Source organism: Equus asinus, chromosome 11, assembly GCF_041296235.1.
Source record: "Equus asinus isolate D_3611 breed Donkey chromosome 11, EquAss-T2T_v2, whole genome shotgun sequence".
NCBI classification, from domain to species: domain Eukaryota; kingdom Metazoa; phylum Chordata; class Mammalia; order Perissodactyla; family Equidae; genus Equus; species Equus asinus.
The window spans coordinates 23,992,535-24,018,787 of NC_091800.1; the positions used below are offsets into that span (position 1 = coordinate 23,992,535).

At 40.1% G+C, this 26,253-nt stretch overlaps 1 protein-coding gene across 6 annotated transcripts in view; it reads right to left on the reverse strand.

Moving 5' to 3' along the window:
• Positions 1–2,334: 2,334 nt before the first annotated feature.
• FAM124A (family with sequence similarity 124 member A) overlaps positions 2,335–26,253 on the reverse strand; it is an 88,244-nt gene continuing 64,325 nt past the window's right edge. Inside the window, exons 4-5 of one of the 6 annotated variants that reach the window (XR_011506887.1) lie at positions 3,831–5,879; positions 2,336–2,722 (exon numbers count right to left, since the gene is read on the reverse strand). Coding sequence is in view for 4 of the 6 variants with exons in the window: in XM_070520617.1 (XP_070376718.1) it covers positions 5,076–5,879 (804 nt within the window). In the remaining 2 variants the exon portion in view is untranslated. Of the gene's footprint in view, positions 5,880–26,253 lie in introns of all 6 variants that reach the window. The other 5 variants (XM_070520616.1, XM_070520615.1, XM_070520617.1 and 2 more) reach the window with 5 other exon arrangements.

Genomic DNA, 26,253 nt, shown 5'->3' on the forward strand with positions numbered 1-26,253 from the left:
ACCTGCCCTCCACTTGCCCAACTACAGATTTGGCCTCAGGAGACTGGAGGAAGCCAGGCTCCAGACTTTCTGCCGAGGGCCAAATTTCTCTCTCCCCATGGTGCCGCTGGAGATGTCTGGGGAGGCTCGTCCAAAGCTTAGGCTGTGCTTCCTCCTCCAGGTCTTGTAAATTCCATCCTCCAATCAAGAAAGCTATCAATTTGGACCAAATTAGTAACACTACAGAGAAAATCCCTGATGAAAATTCCCTTCTGAGAAAGTAATTTTAGAAATCTGTGCTGAGAAAAACTTGGTTTCTGTTGAAGAATGACATTTGAGGCAACGTAAATCACAATGATATGAGACAGTGTTGCCAGATTCTCTGACCATAAACGAGAACTCCTAAGCTACTCATGTTTTCCTTTTTGCTTTGGCTTCTAGGAAATTCACCCCCAGCAGTTATATTTTTCTTTAGGTTGGCATATTCATAGACTCTTTTTTTCTTAGCCCTGATTTTCTATTTGCATCGTCTTATGTGGTTTTAATTTCAGTTGCTTCAATATCTTGTAGAAGTAAAATAAATAAATGCAGAAGAATAAAAGTTAAGTGAGTGGCTTCCTCCTGTTCATCCCTGTGGAGTCTTCTTCAATGAAAAGGGCAGTCGCTGACCCTCCTGGGCAAGGCAGCCACCTGGTGGCACCAAAGCTTTCCCACAGTTGTCTTTAGAGAGGTGATTTGGCCTGAAAGTTTCTGTCCTGCTGGCCATTTCTTGGACTGTGCCACACACATTGCTCCTGTCCAAAATGCTATGGGTTTAGTTCTAGCGACTGGGCAGAGCTGACCTAAGGGAGCCTGGCTGGCTTCTTTCAGATGCTCAACTTAAAAGATCAATGTTTCAAAAGGGGTGGAGCAACTCCCAACCAGACCAGGCCAGTTGGGGCCTGTGCCTCGTCTATGGAGGCAGCTGCATTTTCCTACTCCATCCAAGGCAACTGGAGGCGGGACCCTCATCACAAATGCAGAGTTTAGGGAGCATGTCGTAGGGCCACGGGGAAGAGGCCTCTTCAGCTTCATCAAATGTTCTGGTGACTTCCATGTGAAATGAATATATTGCTCCTGATATTGGGCACATCACTGGACAATGGTCATCATACCTCTAAAATAGAAACCGAGTATTAAAAAGACCCAAGAATGCCAATGTTATCATTCACCTTTGCCTCCATTATGCATTTAGAGAAATTATGTCATTTAAAGCCATTTTGCATCTAGACCTCTATGTCTGAGATTAGGAAAAAGCCATCAGTAGAAGTTGGAAGAATGTAATTATATAAAATCTTTAAATTCACGCTCTTGACCCCTCATGGATCCATTTGTTATAATAATTAAGCGTGACAGATGTTTCCTTTGAGAATCCATTTTTAGTCACGTCAATTTCTCATGCTATTTTCTCAAGCCTCTGCAGCATCCGATCACCCGTATTTCCAGAGAAGAAAAGAGAAGTGGAATCCTACAAATCATAAGGGGTATTTATGTCCAGACCAGGTGACTATTCAGCTATTCGGACTTGGGATCACTGGCCAGAACTGGTCATTGACATCGTTCTGAGGGTATGAGGACAGAGATGCTCGCCACAGTTAGCTTCATTTGCCCTTAAACATCTCTTCCAGGAATTCTATGTGTCTCCTCAGGTGCCTCTTACCTGTGGATTGGAGACTTCGCTCATCTGTAGAAACCCAAGGAGGGGGATGAGAAGATCCCTGCATTTCTCCTGACTTCCTTGGGGCTGAAGACATCAGCCACGGGCTCAAGGGTCTTCCTGATAAAGGTAAACATTTGGTCTCCTTGGGACGCACTAAACAGTGCAGTCTGACAGACTTCCATGTGACAGTTCCTCCTGCCTCCAGGCTTCAGGGCTCAAGAAGCACCCTGCACTACAGTCCATTTTGTCCAACAACACAGTAGCCTTCCCACCATCACAAAAGTCTCTTCAGTGGCTCACCACCCCACATCCACAGGTGACCCAACTGAGGTGACCCAAAATGATTTCTGTAGGGCTCAGCAAGTCAGTTAGGGATGGACTGAGAAACATTTGATCTTTAAAGCAGATACTAGGTGGTATTTAGGGTAGGCCACAGTGGGACTATGAATGGTAATCTGGGGAGTCTTATTTGGAAAAGAGGCAAAGAAGGGATGGGCTGTGAACTAGACCAGGCCACTTACCAACAGGTCAGTGCCAGGGGGAAGTGCAAGGTCAAGGAGACAAGAGGCTGGGTTTCATTAAATGACAAAAAACTAGGGCTAAAATCTAGATTTCCTACATCACAGAGCTGAATCCAGGAGGGAAATAATTTATGAGACAACCTCAGTGTTTTTTAGTTGGACAAATTTATTGAGCACCTGTAGTATGTCAGCATCTATCACAACAATAATAATCCAAAAGAGTTGAGATTCACCAGTGGGTATCAGGAGCCCTCTTGGATGAGGAAAATGCTAGGGTATGGCCAGAAACGGAAGCTAGTGCTTTATCAGTAGTGTCTCTGTGACTCCTTCTCCACAGAGTGACTGCCATTTCTGACCATAGCTTGAGAGCGGAGGGGAGGATCTGAATGTGGTCTGTAGTGGGCTTCCCTTCCCTTCTCCTCTTGTGTTATGGGAGCTTCTTGCATTTTCTGCTCTTGAATGGTGTTGCTGACATCCTTGGGTTCAATCAGTTTGGTAGACTGGACTGTGCCAAGGTGGGCTGCTGAGAAAGAGTGGGACCAGAGAGCATTAGAGTTGAGCTCTAAAGCAATCCTGGGGGTGCATGCAAGTACACTAAACTAAGGGTACTGATTAAGGGTGAAGGCAGGAGGAGCCATCACTTGGCAGTTGGTCCACTTGTTTGTGCCTCATTGGCTTTCGCTGCTCATGAGCTTGCCCATTCCTTGGAGGCTGCATCATCACCTCTGAATTTTCTCCTTTTCCCTAATGTTAGCACGCTGCTTTTCATCATCAGCTGTTGACTGCGTGTCACATTTCCAGACAGGAGGTGGACACCTAGTGGCTTTCTAGGAGTCATCCCTGCAGAAAGAAGCCTCTCACTGTTCTAAGCCCTGTAGTTCTGGAGTCATTGGTGTGACCTCAGCAGCCCACTTTTTGGTCTCTTGCACCACAGCAATCGAGAGCTGCAGACTTAGATTCTCTATTGTTGACTGTGACTGAGATCTTGAATCCACCTCAGTCTAGCAGAAGGACTGGCAAACTATGACCTTGGGCCAAATCTGGCCCTCCACCTGTTCTTGAAAATAAAGTTTTATTGGAATTCAGCCACTCCCATTCATTCACATATTGCCCATGCTGCTCTCATGCTATAACAGCAGAGCTGAGTAGTTGCAACAGAAACCAAATGGCTGGCAAAGCCTAAAATATTTATTATCTAGCCTTTTTCAGAAAAAGTTTGCTCAATCCTGGTCTAGAATTATAAGAGACCATATTTTTATTTACTTAATTTAGAGCAGAAGATTATAATTCAGAGTCCTGGAATATCCAGGATACTTGGGGCAGGATCTAAGGCTTTCATTACAGGGATGGGAAAGACTTGAGGCTTCAGCTCAAGTCTGATGATTGGTAACGGCTGCCTAGCGGGCTGTTGAAAAGGATTCTGAGGCTGTGTCTGGGCTGGTGTGGGCTCTTCTAGCGAGGGGAAAACAGAGCCATGAGAAATTCAGGCAAGGAGCACCAGACTGGGAAATGAGCAAGACAAATCCACTCTCTTCTTTCCCAAACATAAATAACATCCAGGGACAGCTCGGCACTGCCCCCGATGCCAGCACTTGGCATTGCTGAGGTTGGCATTGTAAACATACACTTACTGGAGTGCGAGAGAGGTGAGACTCAAATACTGTTCACACTGTGACAGAGGCAGACAAGAGGCAGGAAAAGCCACGGTGGGGGCTAGAGCTCCAGCTTTAATTAAGGCTCTTGTGCACTCACAGAAGGCTGGCAATGCAACAGTGTTCAGGACAGCATCCCGTGTAAAGCTTTCCATTTGGAGAAGAGGTGGCATTTATTAATCTGTGCAATGGAAATGCCAGTTAAAATGTTACAAATTATTTAAAAATGAAAAAGACAGAGTGTACATGATGCACATTTACTAGAGAAAACAGTAAAAAATGTGACACACACACACAGTCCTTAGGTTGTGGTTTTTAAAATGGAAGGATCTTAAGACTACCCACTATGTCTACTATTCTGTCACTCTGTAACTCCAACGAATGATTCCACCTCAGTAATCCAAATAAATCCAGGTAGTGGCGTGGTCTCCTGCAGACCCTCACTTGTTACAGTAGGTGGGTTGTTGAAAGGTGTATGCAAATCTAGTTTTTGGAACTCAAATCACATTTTAAATGCACCAACAGTCTGTTACTCATACTAAATCCCTATAAAGCATATCAGCCACTTTTGTGAAAATCCAGATTTTCAGAGGTTGCATGGCTTCCAAGGGTGGTATTACTGTAGTCTGATATATGTTTACTGTCTTATCACGCTGATTTTTACTGTAAGCAGTACTTGGAAATTCTTAGGGCCACTGTTCCCTGGAAATGTAAATAGATAGGGAGAATCCGTAAGGGGCACATTATGCTATTGTGCACTAGTCTCTGGCTCAGGTCATTTAGTATCTTTCCGACATTCAACATTTTGGCCTTAATTGTTTCTCCTTCACAGCATGAAAAATTGCCAAATCAGCTCCAGCTGACTAGGTTTTCTTTTCACTTCAAATAATCATATGAAGCATTTAAATTGTATAAGCACAGTAAACCATATCTCAAATGGAATCGAGTATTCAAAAAAAATATATTTTACAACTTAAGTTTGCTGAAAATTTATTTGCATAAAAACGCCAGTATTTTCCCACCAAGTCCCTAGAAAATACCACCTCTCAGTAAGAATCGGAGGAATGGCAACTGTGCTAACGATCCCCGTGAAACGGGTAATTAGATCCCAGACAGACCTGGGGGAGCAGGGCTGAGAACCTGGGTGGCATTCAGACTCCAGAAGGACAGTGGGGCCTGAGCCTGTGTGTCTGAGCTTACTTGAAAAACAAGAGTAGAGGGTGCTCAGATGTAGAATTCCTCCGTGTCATTGTCCCCGGGTCCAGGCAATGCTGGAGGTGGTGGGTCGTCTCTGCCAGTCTGCTTGGCGTTGGGAGCCTCACAAGGGAGCTCTGGGGATGACTCTGTGAGTGAGGAGGTGCCGGAAGCTGGGGGAGCAGCAACAGCTGTTGCCGAGGAGCTGGGAGGCCCTTTGGTGAAGAAAGGGAGGGAAGCCCAGGAGGTCTCTGTGGCCACCCCACTCCCAGTGGGCAGTGGTCCTTCTCTGGAACCTTTGTGCTTTGACCAGCGGCTGCTGCATCTTTCGGAGGTGAGGGATGTTTCCACAGTGTCGCAGAACCTGCTAGGTGCAGAATACGCAGAGACCACAGAAAGGTCTGAGGAGGACAGCCGTAGGCCCGTGTCCACGTCTGTCTCCTGGGCCCCCTCTAAGTCATCGATGGAGAAGAGCTGGCCGTGCCTCCACTCCGATGCCCTGTGCCCTGGGGCACCTGTGTTTGAAAACCACTGTGGTACAGCTGAGGAGGCTGGGGAGGGGTCTCCTGTAGGCAAACAAAACAAGGACTTGCTTCTCTGAAAAGACCATGGGAGGCTGGGAGGGACGCTGGCTCGTCTGGCAAATTCCTGCTGGTGCCTAGTAGGCAGGCCCGTCTGGCTGAGCCCTGGGTGTGAACTGTCCAGGAGCGGCTGCTGGCTGCTGCCAGGTGTACAGCTTAGTGCAGTGGCGCTCGGGGAAGGCATGGAATCAGGTTTCTGCTCTGAGTGGTGAGCTCTGCTGGGTTTGGGAAACTTCTTGTGTACCTTTTGTGCCTGTAGGGGAAAGAGGACATATCACGTTAGTGCAGGACTGGGGGGGTCACCCGGGGCACAGGGATTCATTGTTAAACACATCATGAAACAAACTTTAATAACTGGAAACTTCCAGCAACGTTGTGGCAATAAAGCATTAGCAGAACTTTCATTCTCCAAACTATAAAGCAGGCACAGAGTTAGCAGAGCTTGGGGGAACATGGACCAGACTTCTCAGTCTGAGACATCTCTGAACCTAGGAGGGGAAGCAGCCCCTTGTCACAAAAGGAATGACACTTCAGGTGCACACGCAAGGGTGCTCAACAGATTAGCCGCAAGAATGAGGGCTGGCTGAGCATGACAGAGGAGATAGGAATTACCATGAAAGGTAAGAAGAATGCTTGAAGGGTTTGTTCCCCTCCAAGCAAAGCACCACTGTTTGGAAACGTTATTGACAAGAGGATGGAAGTGATCAGGCTGGGGCATGCAGACTATCTCAGATCAAATCAACAAGGGACTTGATTCCAGGACACGTGTGATGGCCAGGACATCCTAGGGGTGACCCATGGTTTAGGGAAGTAAATCTTCAATGAGTGAGGGGCTATCAGGAGATTAGCACTTATTTATTTGCTATTAGGAACCGGACTCCTCTCTACATTGTGCCCTTCAGAAACTGTGCAGGAAAGGGAGCTGGTGACTACTGACTAAGCCCTTGGATGCTCCAGGGGCAGGGACAAGGAGTTTCCCCTTTCACATTTCACCCCTGTCTTCCTGTTCTCCCCCATCCTTACTACAGCTCCCCAGGAACCTGATTCTGTTGCACAAAACTGGGGGCCTCTCTTCCAATGCACATTTCCCACCTGGGTCTGCTTCTCTCAGATTGTCCCTCTGGTCTGGCTCCGTGCCCAAGCCTGCAGGCCAACCTTTCTAGACAAAGTTTCAATTAAATAATGGACTTGGGGACAGTGGGTCTGGCTCTATTTAGTATAGGATCACCTGATTTATGAATCCCTGAAATAAGAAAAGGATTCTGAGTGTGGTTTGCTATAAGGGCTATTTCCTGGCACCCAGCCGGCTATGAGAGACACTTGCCCTTCCTAGATAACAAACACCCCTGCCTCCCTGTTAAACAGGAAGCTGGTTTCCGACAGCCACTTGGAAAGCTTGGTTCAATGTACTACACATTTATTGTGTACCTATTACAGGTAAAGGAGGGGAAACCACAATGCGAAGGACTCAGAGGGACATGAAACTTACATTTCATCCAAAGGATAGAAAACAAAAAGAAAAAACCCCAACAAGAGAATGTGATGACAGGCACAATAATAGAGCTAGGAGGGAGAGACCGCGCCTGTCCTGTGGGAGCAGAGGAGAAGTCAATGGAGGTGGCTCCATTGGGTGAGCCTTTGAGAAGGGCAGCTGTCCTCCTAGTGGATGGCACGGCTGGAGAGGAGGCTGTGTAGGAGAGAGAGGCCAACACAAACACAGGCTGACTGTTGGCAGGTAAGCAAGGGACTTACGGGGGTCAGTGGGCAGTTTGGCTTGATTAGAGTCCACGTACATGAAAAGCAGTGATGGAAGGTCAAGTTAGGAATGGAGTCTAATGCCATCTTGGTCAAGGAGGCCTTGACCACGTGGGTAAGAAATCCCCACACTTATCCTTCTGCTGGGGTCATAGATAATCTTAATTATGTTTTTCCTATATGACCATTCCTTTCATTGACTTCTAAGATCTTTGTTTGCCTAATTCCAGATATCTCTTAATCTTATAAACAGACTGACTCATTCTTTCAACCAACATTAACTGAGGGTCTTTTATGCAGAACTTCCCAACTGGTGTATTTCAGCCTTGAATGGATTATTAAAGGTGTGGGTCAATTCTGGTGGTAGGAAGACCATTTAGAAGATACTGCAGTAGTCTTTCACTTTTTAAAATTTGGGACAAATGGGTCACATTTTCAGTTGCACGCATGAGTTTCTTCTCAATCACTGATTCAGATATTCAGCATTCTCTGTCCAAGCTTCCTGATCTTCTCCTTAATCCTCAGTCTTTACATTCTGTCGGTGGGAGGTGTGTGTGCGTTTGTCCCCATGATGTACTGATCCTATTCCTGCCCTTCAGGCTCTGTACAGCACATTGAAACTCCCAAGTCGTTCTGCCAAGGGTGGCTTAAGGAGCTAAAAGCGAAGAGCAGCAATTAAAGAGATTTATGATGGTCTGAATTATACGTCCTTAAAGAATATGATGCAAAATGTTCGTACAGGTTGTAACTGGGTAAGATATGATTCTTCTAAAGACCATGCTCCACAAGGCCATTCTCATCAAGACACATCTGTCCAGAGCAGCCTCAGATTTGATGTGCATGGGGGACCTAGCGGAATATGCTGAGGAAGGTTCTGAGGTGAGCTGGTTCCTCCTGGCGAAGGATCCACTCACCAGGGCCTTCTGCTCTGTGCTCCACCATCCCCCAGACCCCCAACCCTACCCTTCTGACTCCCAGTACTGCTCTGGCAAATGATCTATGATCTCTGCAAGGCTCTGTGCTCCACGAGGGAGATCCTGCTCAGCACATGTCCTGCCCAGTGCCTGACATAGTAGAGGAGCTTAAGCATGAATGAAGAGTCACCCCTTCGGGACGGGGTAAGGAGCAGCCTCAGAAGGCCCAGGTATGCCTGAGAGGTGTCACAGCCGGATGGCTGTTGAAGAGACAAACTAACTTTCTCAATTGTTTGAGTTTGGCTAAGTAAGAGAAAATAACTTCTGAAGCTCTTTAAAGAAGGAAATCCTTGGGTATGGAGGCTGCTTCCAGGAGGAGACAATGTTGATTAATTAAAATGTCTATCTTATTGTTCCCAAGGGCCAATTCCCCTGGGGACCCCAATGTCATTTTCTTCCTTGATAAGTATGCACCACCCTGTACCTGCCATCTTTGACGTCTTACTCGAGGAGCATGCTCTTGGTGAGCATGACTGCAGTCTGCATCTGCCTGAAGCCTCTGTGAGCACTGCTTCATGAGAAGCAGAAGGCCAAGCTTCCCATGCAAGGAACCGCTAGGGGACAAGTGGATCTTTCCACTGTCAGGGACAGAGCAGTGTTAAATTTGACTTAAAATCAAGAACTGGTCAAGGACGAATACTTGGTTGTTTTGCAGAGATTTTCATCACTGTGCTTGTTTAACGGAAACACACCCGTGCTCCATCTTATTTTTACTGCATCATGAAGGCAGGAGTCTAGATACATCCTAAACTCTGCTGCTTTGAAGAGAGATGACACCCAGTGTTTCTCACCAGAGGGGTGTCCATGTGCACCATGGAGGTGCCTGCTGGGCAGGTGGGATTCCAGCTGGCACAGCGCTGGCTGGCAACAGTGCAGGACTCTGGGTGGGGAGTTGGAGGAGGGTGGCTGCAGAGCCTCCGCATCCCCAGCTCTCGAGTTGGGCCCTGGGCTGATGTGCATGGGCATGTGCCCGCAGTAGATTTGCTGGTATTCTCCAGCTCTGTCCAGAGGCAGAAAAGGCAGCTTCCAAAAGCGGGGTCTTGTCTGTCCTAGAGACAACTTGCACATGCAAAGGATGGAGATTCTTTCTGCCCCCTTGCCCTGGCGGGGGCTGTTTCTGGCCTCTCTTGTCTGCTTGTCTGACTTTCCTGGGAAGACTAGAGGCTGAGAATGAATCACTGTCGGAGTTTCAGGACACTCTTGCCCCGTGGACTCTTCCAGAGTGAAACAACACCGCATGCCCTCCTCCCACGGAAGCCTCCTCCCACCCTGGCTTTCAGCTCTCAGGCTGCCCTCTGGAGCCTCTCCCAGTGACAGCAGCAGTGTGCTTCAGCGTCGGCTTCCCTTCTCTTTGAAGCAGTGCAGGGTAGCTGACTCACTGGAATCCAGTAGTTCCCCTCTTGGCTATTTATGGCACTTTCTCTAAGGAACAGAATAGCGTTACATAAGTGAATCTGTTTAAGGCAACAGCCAGGGAGATCTGGTTACGTCTCTGAAATCACCAAAAAATAGAAACGCAGTAATTGACTCATGAGCTTCTCGTGCAGCTTCACGCGCAGGCAGTCTGCAGTTGGGGACGTAAAGAGGTCTGAGCCGCAGCGTCTTTCTCCAGGATCTGGGCGTCAGTAGGATCACTCCCTGGCACATGGATAGACTCCCGAGGAAAGGTGATTCAGCCCCTGGCCCGGTAACCCTGGGCGCCGTCTCATGGGCGATTCATGGCCCTCACCCTCACACCTCCTCTTTCCTACAAAGGTCATTTCCTCTTGTTCTGTCCTTGGCAGAATCACAACTAGTGTGGCCTTGTCTGCTGTGTAATGAGCCAGCAATGGACCTTTTAACCCAGGGACTACTAAAAATTAGGGGCAGTCTCAAGGAAATTGGGCAGTGGGTTCATATGAGAAATCAGATTTTTGTTCTAAAGAAAAACATCACATTTTTCTTCTCCTGTCACTGTCCTTTGGGTAGTTTTCATATACCCACTAAGAATACTGCCCACAGGCAAAGCCAATGTTGTCTTTTAAAAAAATTAAAAAATTTTTTTCATTAAAAAAATTAAGGAATTATATTGAGATATAATTGACATATTAGTTTCAAGTACAACAATGATTTACTATTTGTATATATTTTGAAATGATCATCACAATAAGTCTAGTTAATCCATCATGATAATTTTTTTCTTATAATGAGAACTTTTAATCTATTCTCTTAGCAACTTTCAATATACAAAACAGTATTATTAACGCTAGTCACCATGTTGTACATTACGTCCCCAGGACTTATTCATTTTATAATTGGAAGTTTGTACCTTTTGATTGCCTTCACCCTTTCACCCTCCACCCCCACCTTGGGCAACCACCAATCTGTTCTCTGTATCTGTGAGTTGGCTCTTTTTTTTTAATGTCACATATAAGTGAGATCATACCATATTTGCTTTTCTCTGTCTGACTTATTTCACTTAGCATAAAGCCCTCAAGGTCCATTCATGTGGTCGCAGACGGCAGGATTTCCTTCTTTTTCATGGCTGAATAATATTCTGTTTTATATATACCACATCTTCTTTATTCATCCACTGATGGACACTCAGGTTGCTTCTGTGTATTGGCTATTGTAAATAATGCTGCAGTGAACATGGGGTGTGGTGCAAATATCTTTTCAAGTTAGGCTTTTTGTTTCTTTCAGATAAATCGGAATTGCTGGATCATATGTAGTTCTAATTTTATTTTTAAAGGAACCTCCATACTGTTGTCTATTGGCTACTCCAATTTACATTCTCACCAACAGTGTAAAAGGGTTCCCTTTTCTCCACATCCTCGCCAACACGTTATTTCTTGTCTGTTTGATAATAACCATTCTAACAGGGATGAGGAGGTATCACTTTGTGATTTAGATTTGCATTTCGCTGATGATTAGTGATGTCGAGCATCATTTCATGTATCTGTTGGCCATCTGAATGTCTTCTGTGGAAAAACGTCTATTCCAATTCTCTGCCTGCTTTTTTTTTCTTTTTAAATTTTAGTTTACTTTTTACTTTTCATCTTGAAATAATTTCAGACTTAGAAAACAGGTGCAAAAATAATACAAATGTTTATATCTTACATAACCACAGTACAATGATCAAAACAAGAAAACTAACACTGATAGAATATTATTAACTAGTCCAAGAGCCTTAGTAAGATTTCAGCATTTGTCCCACTGATGTTCTTCTATTTCAGGGTCCAACCCAGGGTGCCACGTTGCTTTCAGTTGTCATGTCTCTTTACTGTCCTTTAAACTGGAACAGTTCCTCAGTCTTGTCTTTCATGGCCGTGACATTTTTGAAGAGTTATTCTGCAGATCAGTGCTGTTCAATATAACTTTTTTTTTAAACTATCCAGTAGAACTTTCTGGGAAGATAGAAAATTATGAAATCTATATCTGTGCTGTGCAATATGATAGCCACATGAAAATCACATTTGGAATGTGGCTAGTATGGCTGAGGAACTGAATTTTACATTTTATTTCATTTTAATTAAAATAGCTACATGTGGCAAGTGGCTACTGTATTGGACAGGACAGCTGTTGAATGTCCCTCATTGGGGGTTTGTTTGATGTTTCTTCATGATTCACTTCAGATTATGAGTTTTACCAAGAATGGCATAGACGTGATGCTGTATCCTCCTTTGGTTCCCTGAAAAAGGTGGCAGGAAACCACCGAGGCTAGGATTTTTTATTGTGTCTGCCCACTTTTTAACTGGGTTGTTTGGTTTTTTGCTATGGAGTTGTATGAGTTCTTTATATATTTTGGATATTAGCCCTTAGCAGATATATGATTTGCAAATATTTTCTCCCATTTGGTACGTTGTCTTTTCATTTTGCTGATTATTTCCTTTGCTGTGCAGAAGCTGTTTAGTTTGATGTAGCCCCGTTTGTTTATTTTTGCTTTTGTTGCCTTTGCTTTTGGTGTCAAATCCAAAAAATCATCCCCAAAACCAACCTTAAAGAGCTTACTGCCTGTTTTCTTCCAGGAGTTTTATGGTTTCAGGTCTTATGTTCAAGTCTTTAATCCACTTTAACTTTTGTGAATGGTGTTAGATAGTGGTCCAGTTTCATTCGTTTGGATGTGGCTGTCCAATTCTCCCAACATAATTTATTGAACAGACTATCCTTTCCTTATTGTATAACTTTGTCTCATCTGTCATTAATTGACCGTATATGCACAGGTTTATTTTTGGTCTCTCTATTCTCTTCCATTGATCTATGTGTTTGTTTTTATGTCAATACCATAAAAACAAGCTGTTCTGATTACTATAAAATTTATAATATAGTTTGAAATCAGGAAGCATGATGCCTTCAGCTTTGTTCTTCTTTCTTAAGATTGCTTTGGCTATCTGGGGTATTTTGTGGTTCCATACAAATTTGAGGATTGTTCCATTTTTGTGAAAAATACCGTTGGGATTTTGAAAGGGATTGCATTGAATCTGTAGAGTGCTTTGGGTTGTATGGACATTTTTATAATATTGACTCTTTCAATCCACGTGTATGGAATGTCTTTCCATTTATTTCTTTCATCAGTGTCTTACAGTTTTCAATGTGCAGGTCTTTCATCTTGGTGAAATTTATTCCCAGGTATTTTATTCTTTTGCTGCAATTGCAAATGGAGACTGTTTTCTCAAGTTCCCTTTCTGACAGTTCATTATTAGTGTATACAAATGCAACAGATTTTTATGTATTTATTTGGTATCCTACAACTTTACCGAATTCATTTATTAGTTCTAACAGTTTTTTGGCATAGGCTTCAGTGTTTTCATTATATAATATCACGTCGTCTTCAAGTAGTGACAGTTTCACTTCTTCCTTTCCAATTTGGATGACTTTTCTTTTTCTTGCCTATTGCTCTGACAAGGACTTGCAATACTATGTTAAATAAAAGTGGTGAGAGTGGGAATCCTTGTCTTGTTTCTGATCTTAGAAACAAGACAGCTCTGAAAGCTTTCATCATTGAGTATGATGTTAGCTGTGGGCTTGTCATATATGGTCTTTATTATGTTGAGATATATTTCCTCTATACTCAGTTTGAGTTTTTATCATAAATGAATGTTGAATTTTGTCAAATGCTTTTTCTGAATCTATTGAGATGATAGTATGATTTTTATCCTTCATTTTGATTTTCTGGTGTATAACATTGATTGATGCACAGATGTTGAACCATCCTTGAAGCCCAGGGATAAATCCCACTTGATCATGGTGTATGATCCTTTTAATGAATTGCTGAAATTCACTTTGCTAATACTTTATTGAGGATTTTTGCATCTATGTTCATTAGGGATATTGACCTGTAATTTTCTTGTAGCATCTTTGTATGGTTTTGGTATCAGGATAATGCTGGCCTCATAAAATGAGTTTGGAAGTTTTCTCTCCTCTTCTATTTTTAAATTTTATTTTATTGAGGTCATAATGGTATATAACATTATGAAATTTCAGTTGTACATTATTATATATGTGCCCCTTTACCCTTTATGCTCACCCCACAACTCCCTTCCCCTCTGGTAACCACTACTCTGTTCTCTTTGTCCACATGTTTATCTTCCATGTATGAGTGAAACCATACAGTGTTTGTCTTTCTCTGTCTGGCTTATTTCACTTAACAATAATACCCTCAAGGTCCATCTATCTTGTTGCAAATGGGACGATTTTGTGTTTTTTTTATGGCTGGGTAGTATTCCATTGTGTATGTATATATATATATATCCACCATGTAGATATATATATACCATGTAGATATATATACACCATGTTCTTTATCCATTCATCAATCAATGGGCACTTGGGTTGCTTCCTTGTCTTGGCTGTTGTGAATAACGTTGCAATGAACATAGGGGTGCATAAGTTGCTTTGAATTGTTTATTTCAAGTTTTTTGGATAGATACCCAGTAGTGTGATACCTGGGTCATATGGTATTTCTATTTTTAATTTTTTGAGAAATCTCCATACTGTTTTCCATAGTGGCTGCGCCAGTTTGCATTCCCACCAGCAGTGTATGGGGGTTCCCTTTTTTCCAGATCCTCTCCAACATTTGTTGTTTTTTGTCTTGGTAATTATAGCCATTCTAACAGGTGTAAGGTGATATCTCATTGTAGTTTTGATTTGCATTTCCCTAATGATTAGTGATGTTGAACATCTTTTCATGTGCCTATTGGCTATTTATATATCTTCTTTGTATCTGTAGATTGCTTTAGGTATTATGGACATTTTAACTATGTTTATTTTTCCAGTCCATGTGCATGGAATATCTTTCCATTTCTTTATGTCATCATTGATTTCTTTCAATAGCATCTTACAGTTTTCATTGTGTAGGTCTTTCACCTCCTTGGTTAAATTTATTCCTAGATATTTTATTCTTTTTGTTGCGATTCTAAGTGGGATCCTATTCTTGAGTTCTCTGTTAGTTCATTATTAGAGTATATAAACGCAACTGATTTTTATAAGTTGATTTTGTACCCTGCAACTTTGCTTTAGGTGTTATTTCTAATAGTTTTCCGATGGGTTATTTAGGGTTTTCTACATATAAAATGATGTCATTTGCAAACAGCAAGAGTTTCATTTCTTCCTTGCCAATTTGGATATCTTTTATTTCTTTTTCTTGCCTAATTTCTCTGGCTAAAACCTCCAGTACTATGTTGAATAAGAATGGTGAGAGTGGGCACCCTTGTCTTGTTCCTGTTCTCAGAGGGATCGCTTTCAGTTTTTCCCTGTTGAGTATGATGTTGGCTGTACGTTTGTCATATATGGCCCTTTTTATGTTGAGGTACTTTCCTTCTATACCCATTTTATTGAGAGTTTTTAACATAAATAGATGTTAGATCTTGTCAAATGCTTTCTATGCATCTATTGAGATGATCGTTTGATTTTTATTCCTCATTTTGTTCATGTGGTATATCACCTTGCTGGATTTGTGGATGTTGAGCCATCCCTGTGTCCCTGGTATAAATCCCACTTGATCACAGTGTATGCTCCTTTTGATGTATTGCTGTATTTGGTTTACCAATATTTTGATGAGGATTTTTGCATCTATGTTCCTCAGCAATATTGGCGTGTAATTTTCCTTCTTTGTGTTGTCCTTGACTGCCTTGTCTTTGTGTTGTGATCAAGGTGATGTTGGCCTTGTGAAATGTGTTAGGAAATGTTCCACCTTCTTCTTCATCATCTTCTGCAATCTTTTGGAATAGTTTGGGAAGAATAGGTATTAAATCTTTGAATGTTTAGTAGAATTTCCAGAGAAGCCATCTGGTCCTGGACTTTCATTTTGGGGGAGGTTTTTGATTACTGTTTCAATCTCTTTACTTGTGATTGGTCTATTCAGATTCTCTATTTCTTCTTGATTCAGTTTTGGGAGGTTGTATGAGTCTAAGAATTTATCCATTTCTTCTAGATTGTCCAATTTTTTGGCATATAGTTTTTCATAGTATTCTGTTATAATCCTTTGTATTTCTGTGGCATCCATTGTAATTGCTCCTCTTTCATTTCTAGTTTTATTTATTTGAGCCTTCTCTCTTTTTTTCTTAGTGAATCTGCCTAAGGACCTGTCAGTTTTGTTCATCTTCTCAAAGAACCAGCTCTTAGTTTCATTGATCCTTTCTATTGTTTTTTTTTTTTTGGTTTCGATTTCATTTATTTCTACTCTAATTTTTATTATTTCCTGGCTTCTACTGACTTTGGGCTTTGTTTGTTCTTCTTTTTCTAGTTCTTTTAGGTGTAACTTAAGATTGCTCATTTGAGATTTTTCTTGTTTGTTAAGGTGGGCCTGTATTGCTATGAATTTCCCTCTTAGGACTGCTTTTGCTGTAGCCCATATGAGTTGGTATGGTGTATTTTCATTTGCATTTGTCTCTAGATATTTTTTGATTTTTCCTTTAATTTCTTCAATTGGTTGTTCAGTAGTATGTTGTTTAGTCTCCACTTATTTGTCACTTCCCAGGTTTCTATCTTCACTTTTTTTTATTCTTTTCTCTTTTTGCTGCTCTGATTGGATGAACACCAGTGCCTTGCCTCTGAGTTCACTGTTCCTTTCTTCTGCTTCATCTACTCTGTTGTTGAATCCCTCTAGTATATTTTTCAGTTTGGTTATTGAATTCTTCAGCTCTATGACTTCTCTTCAGTACTTTCTATCTTTTTGTTGAAGCTCTCACTTTGTTCATGCATTGTTCCGCCGAGCTCAGTGAGCATTTTTATGGTTGTTATTTTGAATTCTTTATCAGGTAAATCACTTATCTCTGTTTCATTAAGGTCTTTTTCTGAGATTTTATCTTGTTCTTTCATTTGCAAAATATTCCTGCGTTTCTTCATTTTCTTTGACTATCTGTGATGGTTTCTATGCACTAAAGAAAATAGCCACCTCTCTAAATCTGAAGAAGTGGCCTTACATAGGAGATGAAATTAGCGTTCAACCCTGCCCTACCTCTTAGTTGGCTCTTAGACCTTTGTGTTTATCTAAGTAGCCTACTTTATTCTTAGTGGCTCCAGGAAGTTGAGAGTGTGCCAAGACCTGTCAGTGTCCCAAAGGGGAGGATCTCAGTCAGCACCTAGATTCAGGCTGATTGGAAGCCAGACCCTCAGGCAGCAGCTTTTAAAGTGTGTAAATAGACCTTTTCCAGGTAAAGACTGGGAGATGGGTGTTTCTGTTTGCTCCCTCTGCACTGAATCCTGGGATGATAGCCAGTTAAGAACTATCTGTTTGCTATCATCCTGCTGAACCTGTGAACACAAGCTCTGCTGGCCACCAGAGCCAGGCTATCAAGGGATCAGTATGTCCTCAGGGAAGTAGCTACAAAAGCTGGGACGCCATATGTGTACACAAGCTTCTTTCTCAGAATACTGGTGGCCTAGAGCTGGGAAGAGGGAAAGCATGGAGAGAGAGAGAGAGTATTAACATGGCACCTGTCAGCTTCCCTGGTCTCTGGAGAGGATTTTAGTCAGCCCCTATATGTGTGTTTAATTAGAAGCCTGTCCTGCAGGCCACAGCTATGAAGATAAGCTAATAGGCTTCTTTTACAGAAAAACTGGGCTTTTCAGTCTGTTGCCTCTCTGCTGTGCCCTGGGGTGTAGCCAGTTAAGAGCTCTTTCTCCATTTGTTATAGTCCTGTGGGACCTGCAAGTGTAAGTTCCACTGCCCACCAGAGCCAGGCGATCAAGGGCTGTCCCTTGGGTGGCAGCTGCAAAAGTCAGGGCACAAGTGCACAAGCTCCTTTCCAGGAGATACTGGCAACCTGCAAGGAGGCAGAGAGAGAGTGCAAATATGGTACTCACCCACCTCTGTTTTGAAGAGAATTTTAGTGGGTCCTCGGAGGTATGTTAAATTTGATGCCTGTCCTTTAGGCTGAAGCTTTAGGATAACCAAATAGGCCTCGTTCACAGAAAGACTGGATGCTTTTCAGTGGCTGCCTCTGTACTGGGCTCTGGGGTGGGTGATTCTACGCAAGCCCTTTAAGACAATTTCTCAGATGACTATAGCCTCGTGGGTCTCATGGGCATAAGCCCCACTGGCTTTCAAGGTGAGATCTTTTGGTAACTTTTCTCTCAAGTGCAGGTCTTAGCAGTTGGGTGCCAGATGTGGGGTTCAAACACTTTGCTCCTCAAGGAGAGGCTTGGAGTTGTGAGATCTCTCCCAATCGTGGGTTGCTGTGCTGGGGCTGGGGTTCATGGCAAGACTGGGTCTCAGCCTTTCACATCTGCTTCAATGTGGGTTTTTTTTTTCTTGTTTACTCAACTTCTAGAAATTGCTCAGCTAGTTTTTGGGTTTTCTTCAGAAGAAATTGTTCCATATGTAGCTGCAGATTTGGTATCCATGGGAGGAGGTGAGTTCAGTATCCTCCTATGTCGTCATCCTGAACTAGAACCCTATGTTGTCTTTTTTGAATGGTCAGTAAAAAGAGAGGAGGAGGAGTTAGAGAAAAAGGCAAGATGCACTCTAAAAGTAAACATAACCTGTGCACATTTTGTCAAATCAGTGACATTTCTAGGTAGGAAGTTTGAAAACCATCAAAGATTCTAGGACATACAGGATGGTGGTTTAGGCAAATCTTTGCTAGATGATCATTTGTCAATTCCTTTCCCCTTTGTCATTATGGAATTGTAAGACTTTCTGAAGAATCATTAGATAGAGGAACATACTAATTCCATTCCTTATAGAATGACAGGTAGGATAATGCAGAATATAAGAAAAGTACTTATTCTCCAGAATTGGCAAAATGGCAGCAAAGTGATAACCATCTACCCTGACTGGCTCCCTGTCAAAAGTTACATAGCCTTCCTGGCTTCACCCTCTTACATATCTGAGTGATCTTTTTAAATACAAACCTGGTCAAATCCCTTGGCAGAACACCCCCCTTCAGCTTTGCATCTTTCTGGAATTGTAACCTGTGTGCTCAGCCATTTGGAACTACCATTGTTCCCAAACACACGAGGTTGGCTTATATCTCCACGACTTAATGCTGTCCCAATGCTTGTCTGTCTGCTTAGGGAACACCTGCCAATCTTAAGAGACCAAGCTCAAGGTGATGCTGTGAAGCCTTATCTAGACACTTCCCCTCTTTTGTGAACAATATGCACTCATTTCACTTGAGCATATAACTAGAAGCGTGATTGCTGGGGTAAAAGGTGAGCATATTTTTAGCTTCAGTAGTTGCTGCCAAATGAATTTCCAAACTAGTTGCATCAATGTGTAATTCTACCAGGAATTGATAAGTATTCCAGTTCTTTCACATCCTCACCATCATTTGGTGTTATCTTTCTTTTTAATTTTAGCCATTCTGGGAGGTAATGTTATTTCATCATGGTATTAACTGGCATTTTCCAGATGACTGATGATATCAGTCTGAGGAGCATCTTTTTACAGGTTTCTTGGCCAGTTGGACATCCTTGGTAGTGATGGGCCTGCTCTTTTTATATATTCTGGATTCACTTCTCTTCAAAGATGCATGCATTGTAAATATCATCATCTAGTCAGTGGCTTGCAATTTTACTCTCTTATTAGTGTCTTTTGATGAACTGAAGTTCTTATTTTTAATAAAGTCATTTATTGTTTTTCCTTTAAGGCTGGTACTTATTGTATAGCACAACATTCAGTTATTCTGAACCAGAGTGTGTAGGACAGAACAGAAAGGAGCTTGGATCCCTGAGGACCGTGGGCTGCCATGTATTGGAGAAAGAAATAAGCAACTATTTTTATTAAGCCATAATTTTTTTAAGCCACTATTTTTTAAGTCTCTGTCCTTTTCAGTTGAACCTGAGCTTACAAATCACTACAGCAAACAAACAACTGATATTTTGCAGAAATGTATATTTATGTATTTAGAGGAACTGGGTTAACTGTAAAATGTTTACTTGGAATTGTAAGGTTTTTAGGAGCTGAGTTAATTGACCTCTAACACCTGCACTTATGTGTTTAAATAAATATTCATATTTGCCCATAATAGGCACTCAATAAATTCCTAATGAATGAGTAAAGGAATACATGAATACATGTGAGATAAAAATACATATCTTCTAAAATTGCTTATTATCAAGGGGGTTTTAAGATGCTCATATATATGTATAAGTATACATATATATCAAACCTCATAAATACCAACAGTTATTATTTGGTTTAGATAGGAAAAAGATCATGAGGACTTTGGTATTATGAGAAAGTGGTAGCAACATCTAATGATAGAGAGAAATTTTTCAAATCAAAAAATATCTGAGGGGGTGCCTCACGGACTAGTTTTGTTCAATATCAGTAGCAGCTCTTGGAAAAATGTGGCAAGTATCACAGAAGATACGAATTAGAAAGGGACTGTGAGCACCTGGAGCTGCTAGAGAACAAGCAGGCTATTGATCTGATATACATTAAAAAGTAGCCATTTAAGGAGGAACAACAGAGAAAATCAAGGTGATATATCTGAGGACTGGGAGCTGAGGGTGACAGATCTAATGATAGAATCTGTAAAACTGAAAAAGAAGACTCATGAAAGGAGCATATCATGCTCAGATGCAAAGCTTTCTCTCTGTATAAGTTCTGCATTTTTCCCTGAATATTTATTTTTCAGTATGATTCATGAATTACTATGCTATTGGCTGTAAAACACAGGGGTAGACTAAATTGATTTTTATATTAACAAAGGATCACCAGGATTTAAGTATTACTAATTTAAGGAGTTTCAAAAGAGAAATATTCTTTGCTATAGTTCAATGAACAGATCTTAGAAGTAGCTGACTGAAATGATTATCAACAACTTAGGAAAGAAACTAATTTTTGAAATTAGAATGAAAAAGAGTGAAGAAAGCCTACTTGAACTGTGGGACATGATAAAAAGAAAAAATATCTTCATTTTGGAAGTCTCAGAAGGAGAAGAGAAGGTGAAAGAGACAGAAATTTTATTTAAAGAAATAATGGCTGAAAACTTTCTAAATCTGGGAAGACATATGGCCATCCAGATACAGAAAGCTCAAAGATCCCTGAACAGATTTAAACCAAAGAGATCTTAACCAAGACATTATAATCAACCTCTCCAAAATCAAAGACAAAGAGAGGATCTTGAAAGCAGCAAAAGTAAAAAGAATCATCATATACAAAGGAATCCTGAAAAGGCTTTCAGCAGATTTCTCAGCAGAAAACTTGCAGGCTAGGAGAGAGTGGGATGATAGACTCAAAGTGCTCAAAGGAAAAAACTCATCCAAGAACTTTACCCAGCAAAGCTGTCATTCAGAAATGAAGGAGAGAGAAAGACTTTCCCAGACAAACAAAAGCTGGGGGAATTTACCACCACTAGACTTGCCCTACAAGAAATGCTAAAAGGAATTCTTCAACCTGATATAAAAGGATGCTAATTAGTAACATGAAAACATATAAAGTTCACTGGTAAAGGTGAATATATAGTCAAATTAAAAATACTGTAATACTGCAATGTGATGTGTAAATCACTTTGAAATCTAACATACTGGTTAAAGTGTTGAAAATAACTATAGCTACAATATTATGTTAATAGACTCAATACAGAAATATGTAAATTGGGACATCGATATAAATTGTGGGGGGGCAGGTAAATGGGTAGAATTTTCTTGTACAGTTGAAGTTGTCATCAGCTTAAAATAGATGGCTATAACTATAAGATGTATTATGAAAGCCTCGTGGTAACTACAGAGCAAAAACCTATAATAGATACACAAACGATAAAGGAAAAGAATCAAAGTACCACAACAAAAAATCATCAAATCACAAAGAAAGACAGCAAGAGAGAAAGAAAGGAATTACAAAACAATCAGAAAGCAATTAATAAAATGGCAATAGTAAGTCCTTAGCTATAAATAATTACTTTAAAAGTAAATAGGCTAAATTATCCAATTAAAAGACACAGACTGGCTAAATGAATAAAAAAGCAACACCTATATGCTGCCTGTGAGAAACTCAAGTGTTATGAACACTCACAGGCTGGATGTGAAGGGGTGGAAAAAGATATTTCAAAAATATTAAACAATTATTAACAGATCTGAAGGGAGAAATAGACAGCAATGCACTACTAGTAGGGAACTTCAATACACCACTTTCAACAATGAATAGATGATCCAGACAGAAAATCAATAGGAAAATAATGGATTTGAATGACACTTTAGACCAAAGGGACCTAACAGACATATATAGAACATTCTATCCAACAGCAGCAGAAAACATATTCTTCTCAAGCCCACATGAAACATTCTTTAGGATTGATCAGATGATAGGTCACAAAACATGACTTAGCAAATTTAAGGAAACTGAAATTATACCAAGTATCTTTTCCAAATGCAATGGTATAGAGCTAGAAATCAGTAACAGGAGGAAAGCTGGAAAATACACAAATATGTGGAGATTAAATAGCACACTCGTGAAAAACCAATGGGTCAAAGAAGAAATCAAAAGGGAAATAAAAAATATCTTAAAACAAATGAAAATGGAAACACAACATATGAAAACCCAAGGGATGCTTGAAAAGCAGCTCTAGACGGAAGTTTATATAGTGATAAGCATCTCAAATAAACGACCCCACTTTATATCTCAAGGAACTAGAAAAAGAAGAACAAACTAAGCCCAAATTTAGTGGAAGGAAGGAAATAACAAAGATTAGAGTGAAATAAATGAAAGAGAGCCCAGAAAAACAACAGAAAAGATCAATGAAACTAAGAGCTGGTTCTTTGAAAAGCTAAACAAAATTGACAAATCTTTAGCCAGATGAACTAAGAGGACAGAGGACTCAAATAAATAAAATCAGAAATGAGGAGGAGACATTACAATTTATACCACAGAAATCTAAAGGATTATGAGCAACTACATGCCAACAAATTGGATAACGTAGAAGAAATGGATAAATTCCTAGAAACATGACCTACCAAGAGGAAATCATGAAGAAACAGAAAATTAAGTAAGGAGATTGAATCAGTAATCAAAAACTACCTAACGCAAAAAAGCCTAGGACCAATTGGTTTTACTGGTAAATTCTACCAAACATTTAAAAACGAATTAATGCCAATCCTTCTCAAACTCTTCCAAAAAATTAAAGAGGAGGGAACACTCCTAAGCTCATTTTACAAGGCCAGCATTTCCCTGATACCAAAGCCATTTAAAGATACTACAAGAAAATTACAGACCAACATCCCTGATGAATATAGATGCCAAAATTCTCAACAAAATATTAGCAAACCAAATTCAACAGGCCACTAAAAAATCATTCACTATGATCCAGTGGGATTTATCCTTGGGATGCAAGGATGATTCAACATACACAAATCAATAAATCTATACTATTTTAATAGAATGAGAGATAAAAATCATATGATCATCTCAATAAATGTAGAAAAAGCATTTGACAAAAAACATTCTTTCGTGATAAAGATGCTCAACAAATTGAGTATACAAGTAATGTTCTTCAGTATAATAAAGGCCACATATGACAAGTCCATAGCTGACATCATACTCAATGATGAAAAGTTAAAATCCTTTCCTCTAGGATCAGGAAAAAGACACATTTCCTGTTCCTTTCACTATTTCCATTCAACATAGTACTGGAAGTCCTAGCCAAAGCAGTTAGGCAATAAAAAGAAATAAAAGGCATCCATATCAGAAAGGAAGAAGTAAGTTATCTGTTTGAAGATGACATGATCTTATATAGAAAACCCTATCTCAAATGAACATGGAACATTCTCCAGGATTGATCATATGTTAGGTAACAAAGTCAATAAATTTAATGAGGTTGACATCATATCAACCATCTTTTCTGACCACAATGGTATGAAACTAGGTATCAAATACAAGAAGAAAACTGGAAAAATCACAAATAGGTGGAGATTAAACAACATGCTACTGAACAACTGTTAATGATTCAAAAGGAAATGAAAAGAGAAATTAAAAAAAACCTTGAGACAAATGAAAATTGAAACACAGCGTAAAAAAACCTACAGGATGCTGCAAAAGCAGTTCCAAGAGGGAAGTTTATAGCAATAAATATCTACATTGAGAGACAAGAAAGATCTCAAATAACCTAACTTAGACTTCAAGGAACTGCAAAAACAAGAACAAACTAACACCAAAGTTAGCAGAAAGAAAAAAATAACAAAGATCAGAGCAGAAATAAACAAAATAAAGACCGAAAAGATAATAGAGAAGATAAATAAGACTAAGAGCTGGTTTTTTGAAAGATAAACAAAACCGACAAAGCTTTAGCTAGACTCACCAAGAAAAAAGGATAAAAGGCTCAGATAAAGTCAGAAATGAGAGGAGATGTTAAAATGAATACCACAGAAATACAAAGGATCATAAGAAACAACTATGGACAATTATACGCCAACAAATTGGACAACCTAGAAGAAATGGATAAATTCGTAGAAACATAAAACCTACCAAGACCGAATCATGAAGAAATAGAAAATCTGAACAGAATGATTACTGATAAGCAGAGTGAATCGGTAATCAAAACACATCCAAACAAACAAAAGTCCAGGACCAGATGGTTTCATTGGTGAATTCCATCAAACATTTTTTCTTAAACTCTTCCAAAAAATAGAAGAGGAGGGAACAATTCCAAACTCTTTTATAAGGTCAGCATTAACCTGATACCAAAATGCGACAAGAGCTCCAGTAGAAAAGAAAATTACAGGCCAATATCCCTGATGAATTTAGCTGGAAAATTCCTCAACAAAATATTAGAAACCGAATACAAGAAAACATTAAAAGGATCATATACCATGATCAAATGGAATTTATTCCGGGCATGCAAGGAGGGTTCAATATTTGCAAATCTATCAATGTGATATGTCACATTAACAAAATGAGGCTAAAAATCATATGATCATCTCAATAGATGCAGAAAAAGCAGTTGACAAACTGCAACATCCATCCGTGATGATAACTCTCAACAAGGTGGGTATAGAGGGAACATAATATAATAAAGGACATATATGACAAGACTACAGCTAATCATCTTACTCAATGATGAAAAGCTGAAAGCTTTTCCTCTAAGACCAGAAACAAGACAAGGATGTCTACTCCCACCACTTTTATTCAACATAGTATTGGAAGTTCTAGCCAGAGCAATTAGGCAAGAAAAAGAAAAAAACGCATACAAATCAAAAAAGAAGAAGTAAAACTGTCACTATTTGCAGATGGCACATCATATAATGAAAACCCCAAAGCCTATGATAAAAAACTGTTAGACCTAATAAATGAATTCAGTAAAGTTGCAGGATACAAAATTAATATATAAAACTCTGTTGTATTTCTATACACTAATAATAAACTATCAGAAAGAGAAATTAAGAGAACAATCCCATTTACGATTACATCAAAAAGAATAAAATACCTAGGAATAAATTTAACTAAGGAGGTGAAAGACCTGTACACTGAAAACTCTAAGACATTGATGAAAGAAATTGAAGACAAAAATAAATGGAAAGATATTCTATGCTCATGGATTAGAAGAATTAATACGGTTAAAATGTCCATACCATCCAAAGCAACTTACAGATTCAATGCAATCCCTATCAAAACTCCAATGGCATTTTTCACAGAAATAAAACAATCCTAAAATTTGCATGAAACCACCAAAGACCCCAGTTAGCCAAAGCAATCTTGAGAAAAAAAAATAAAGTTGGAAGCATCACGCCTCCTGATTTCAAACTATATTACAAAGCTATAGTAGTCGAAACAGTACAGTACTGGCATAAAAACAGACAAACAGATCAATGGAATGGAATAGAGAGCTCAGAAATAAACCCACACATTTATGGTCCATTAATTTAAAATAAAGGAGCCAAGAATATACAATGGGGAAAGGACAGTCTCTTCAATAAATGGTGTTGGGAGGCTAGACAGCCACATACAAAAGAATGAAGGTGGGCCATAACCTTACACCATACACAAAAATGAACTCAAAATGCATTAAAGACTTGAATGTAAAATTTGAAATCATAAAATTCCTAGAAGAAAACACAGGTGGTAAGCTCCTTGAGATCAGTCTTAGTGATGATATTTTGGATTTGACACCAAAAGCAAAGGCAAACAAAGCGAAAATAAACAAGACAGACTATATCAAACTAAAAATCTTCTACACAGCAAAGGAAATTATCAATAAAATGAAAAGGCAACCTACCAAATGAGAGAAAATATTTGCAAATCATATATCTGATAAGGGGTTAATATCCAAAATATATAAAGAACACATACAAGTCAATAAGTAAAAACCAAACAATCCAATTAAAACATGGGCAGAGGATCTGAATAGACATTTTTCTAAAGAAGCCATACAGATGGCCGACAGGTACATGAAAAGGTGCTCAATATCACTAATCTCAGGGAAATGCAAATCAAAACCATGGGCTATCACTTCATACCTTTTAGAATGGCTATTATCA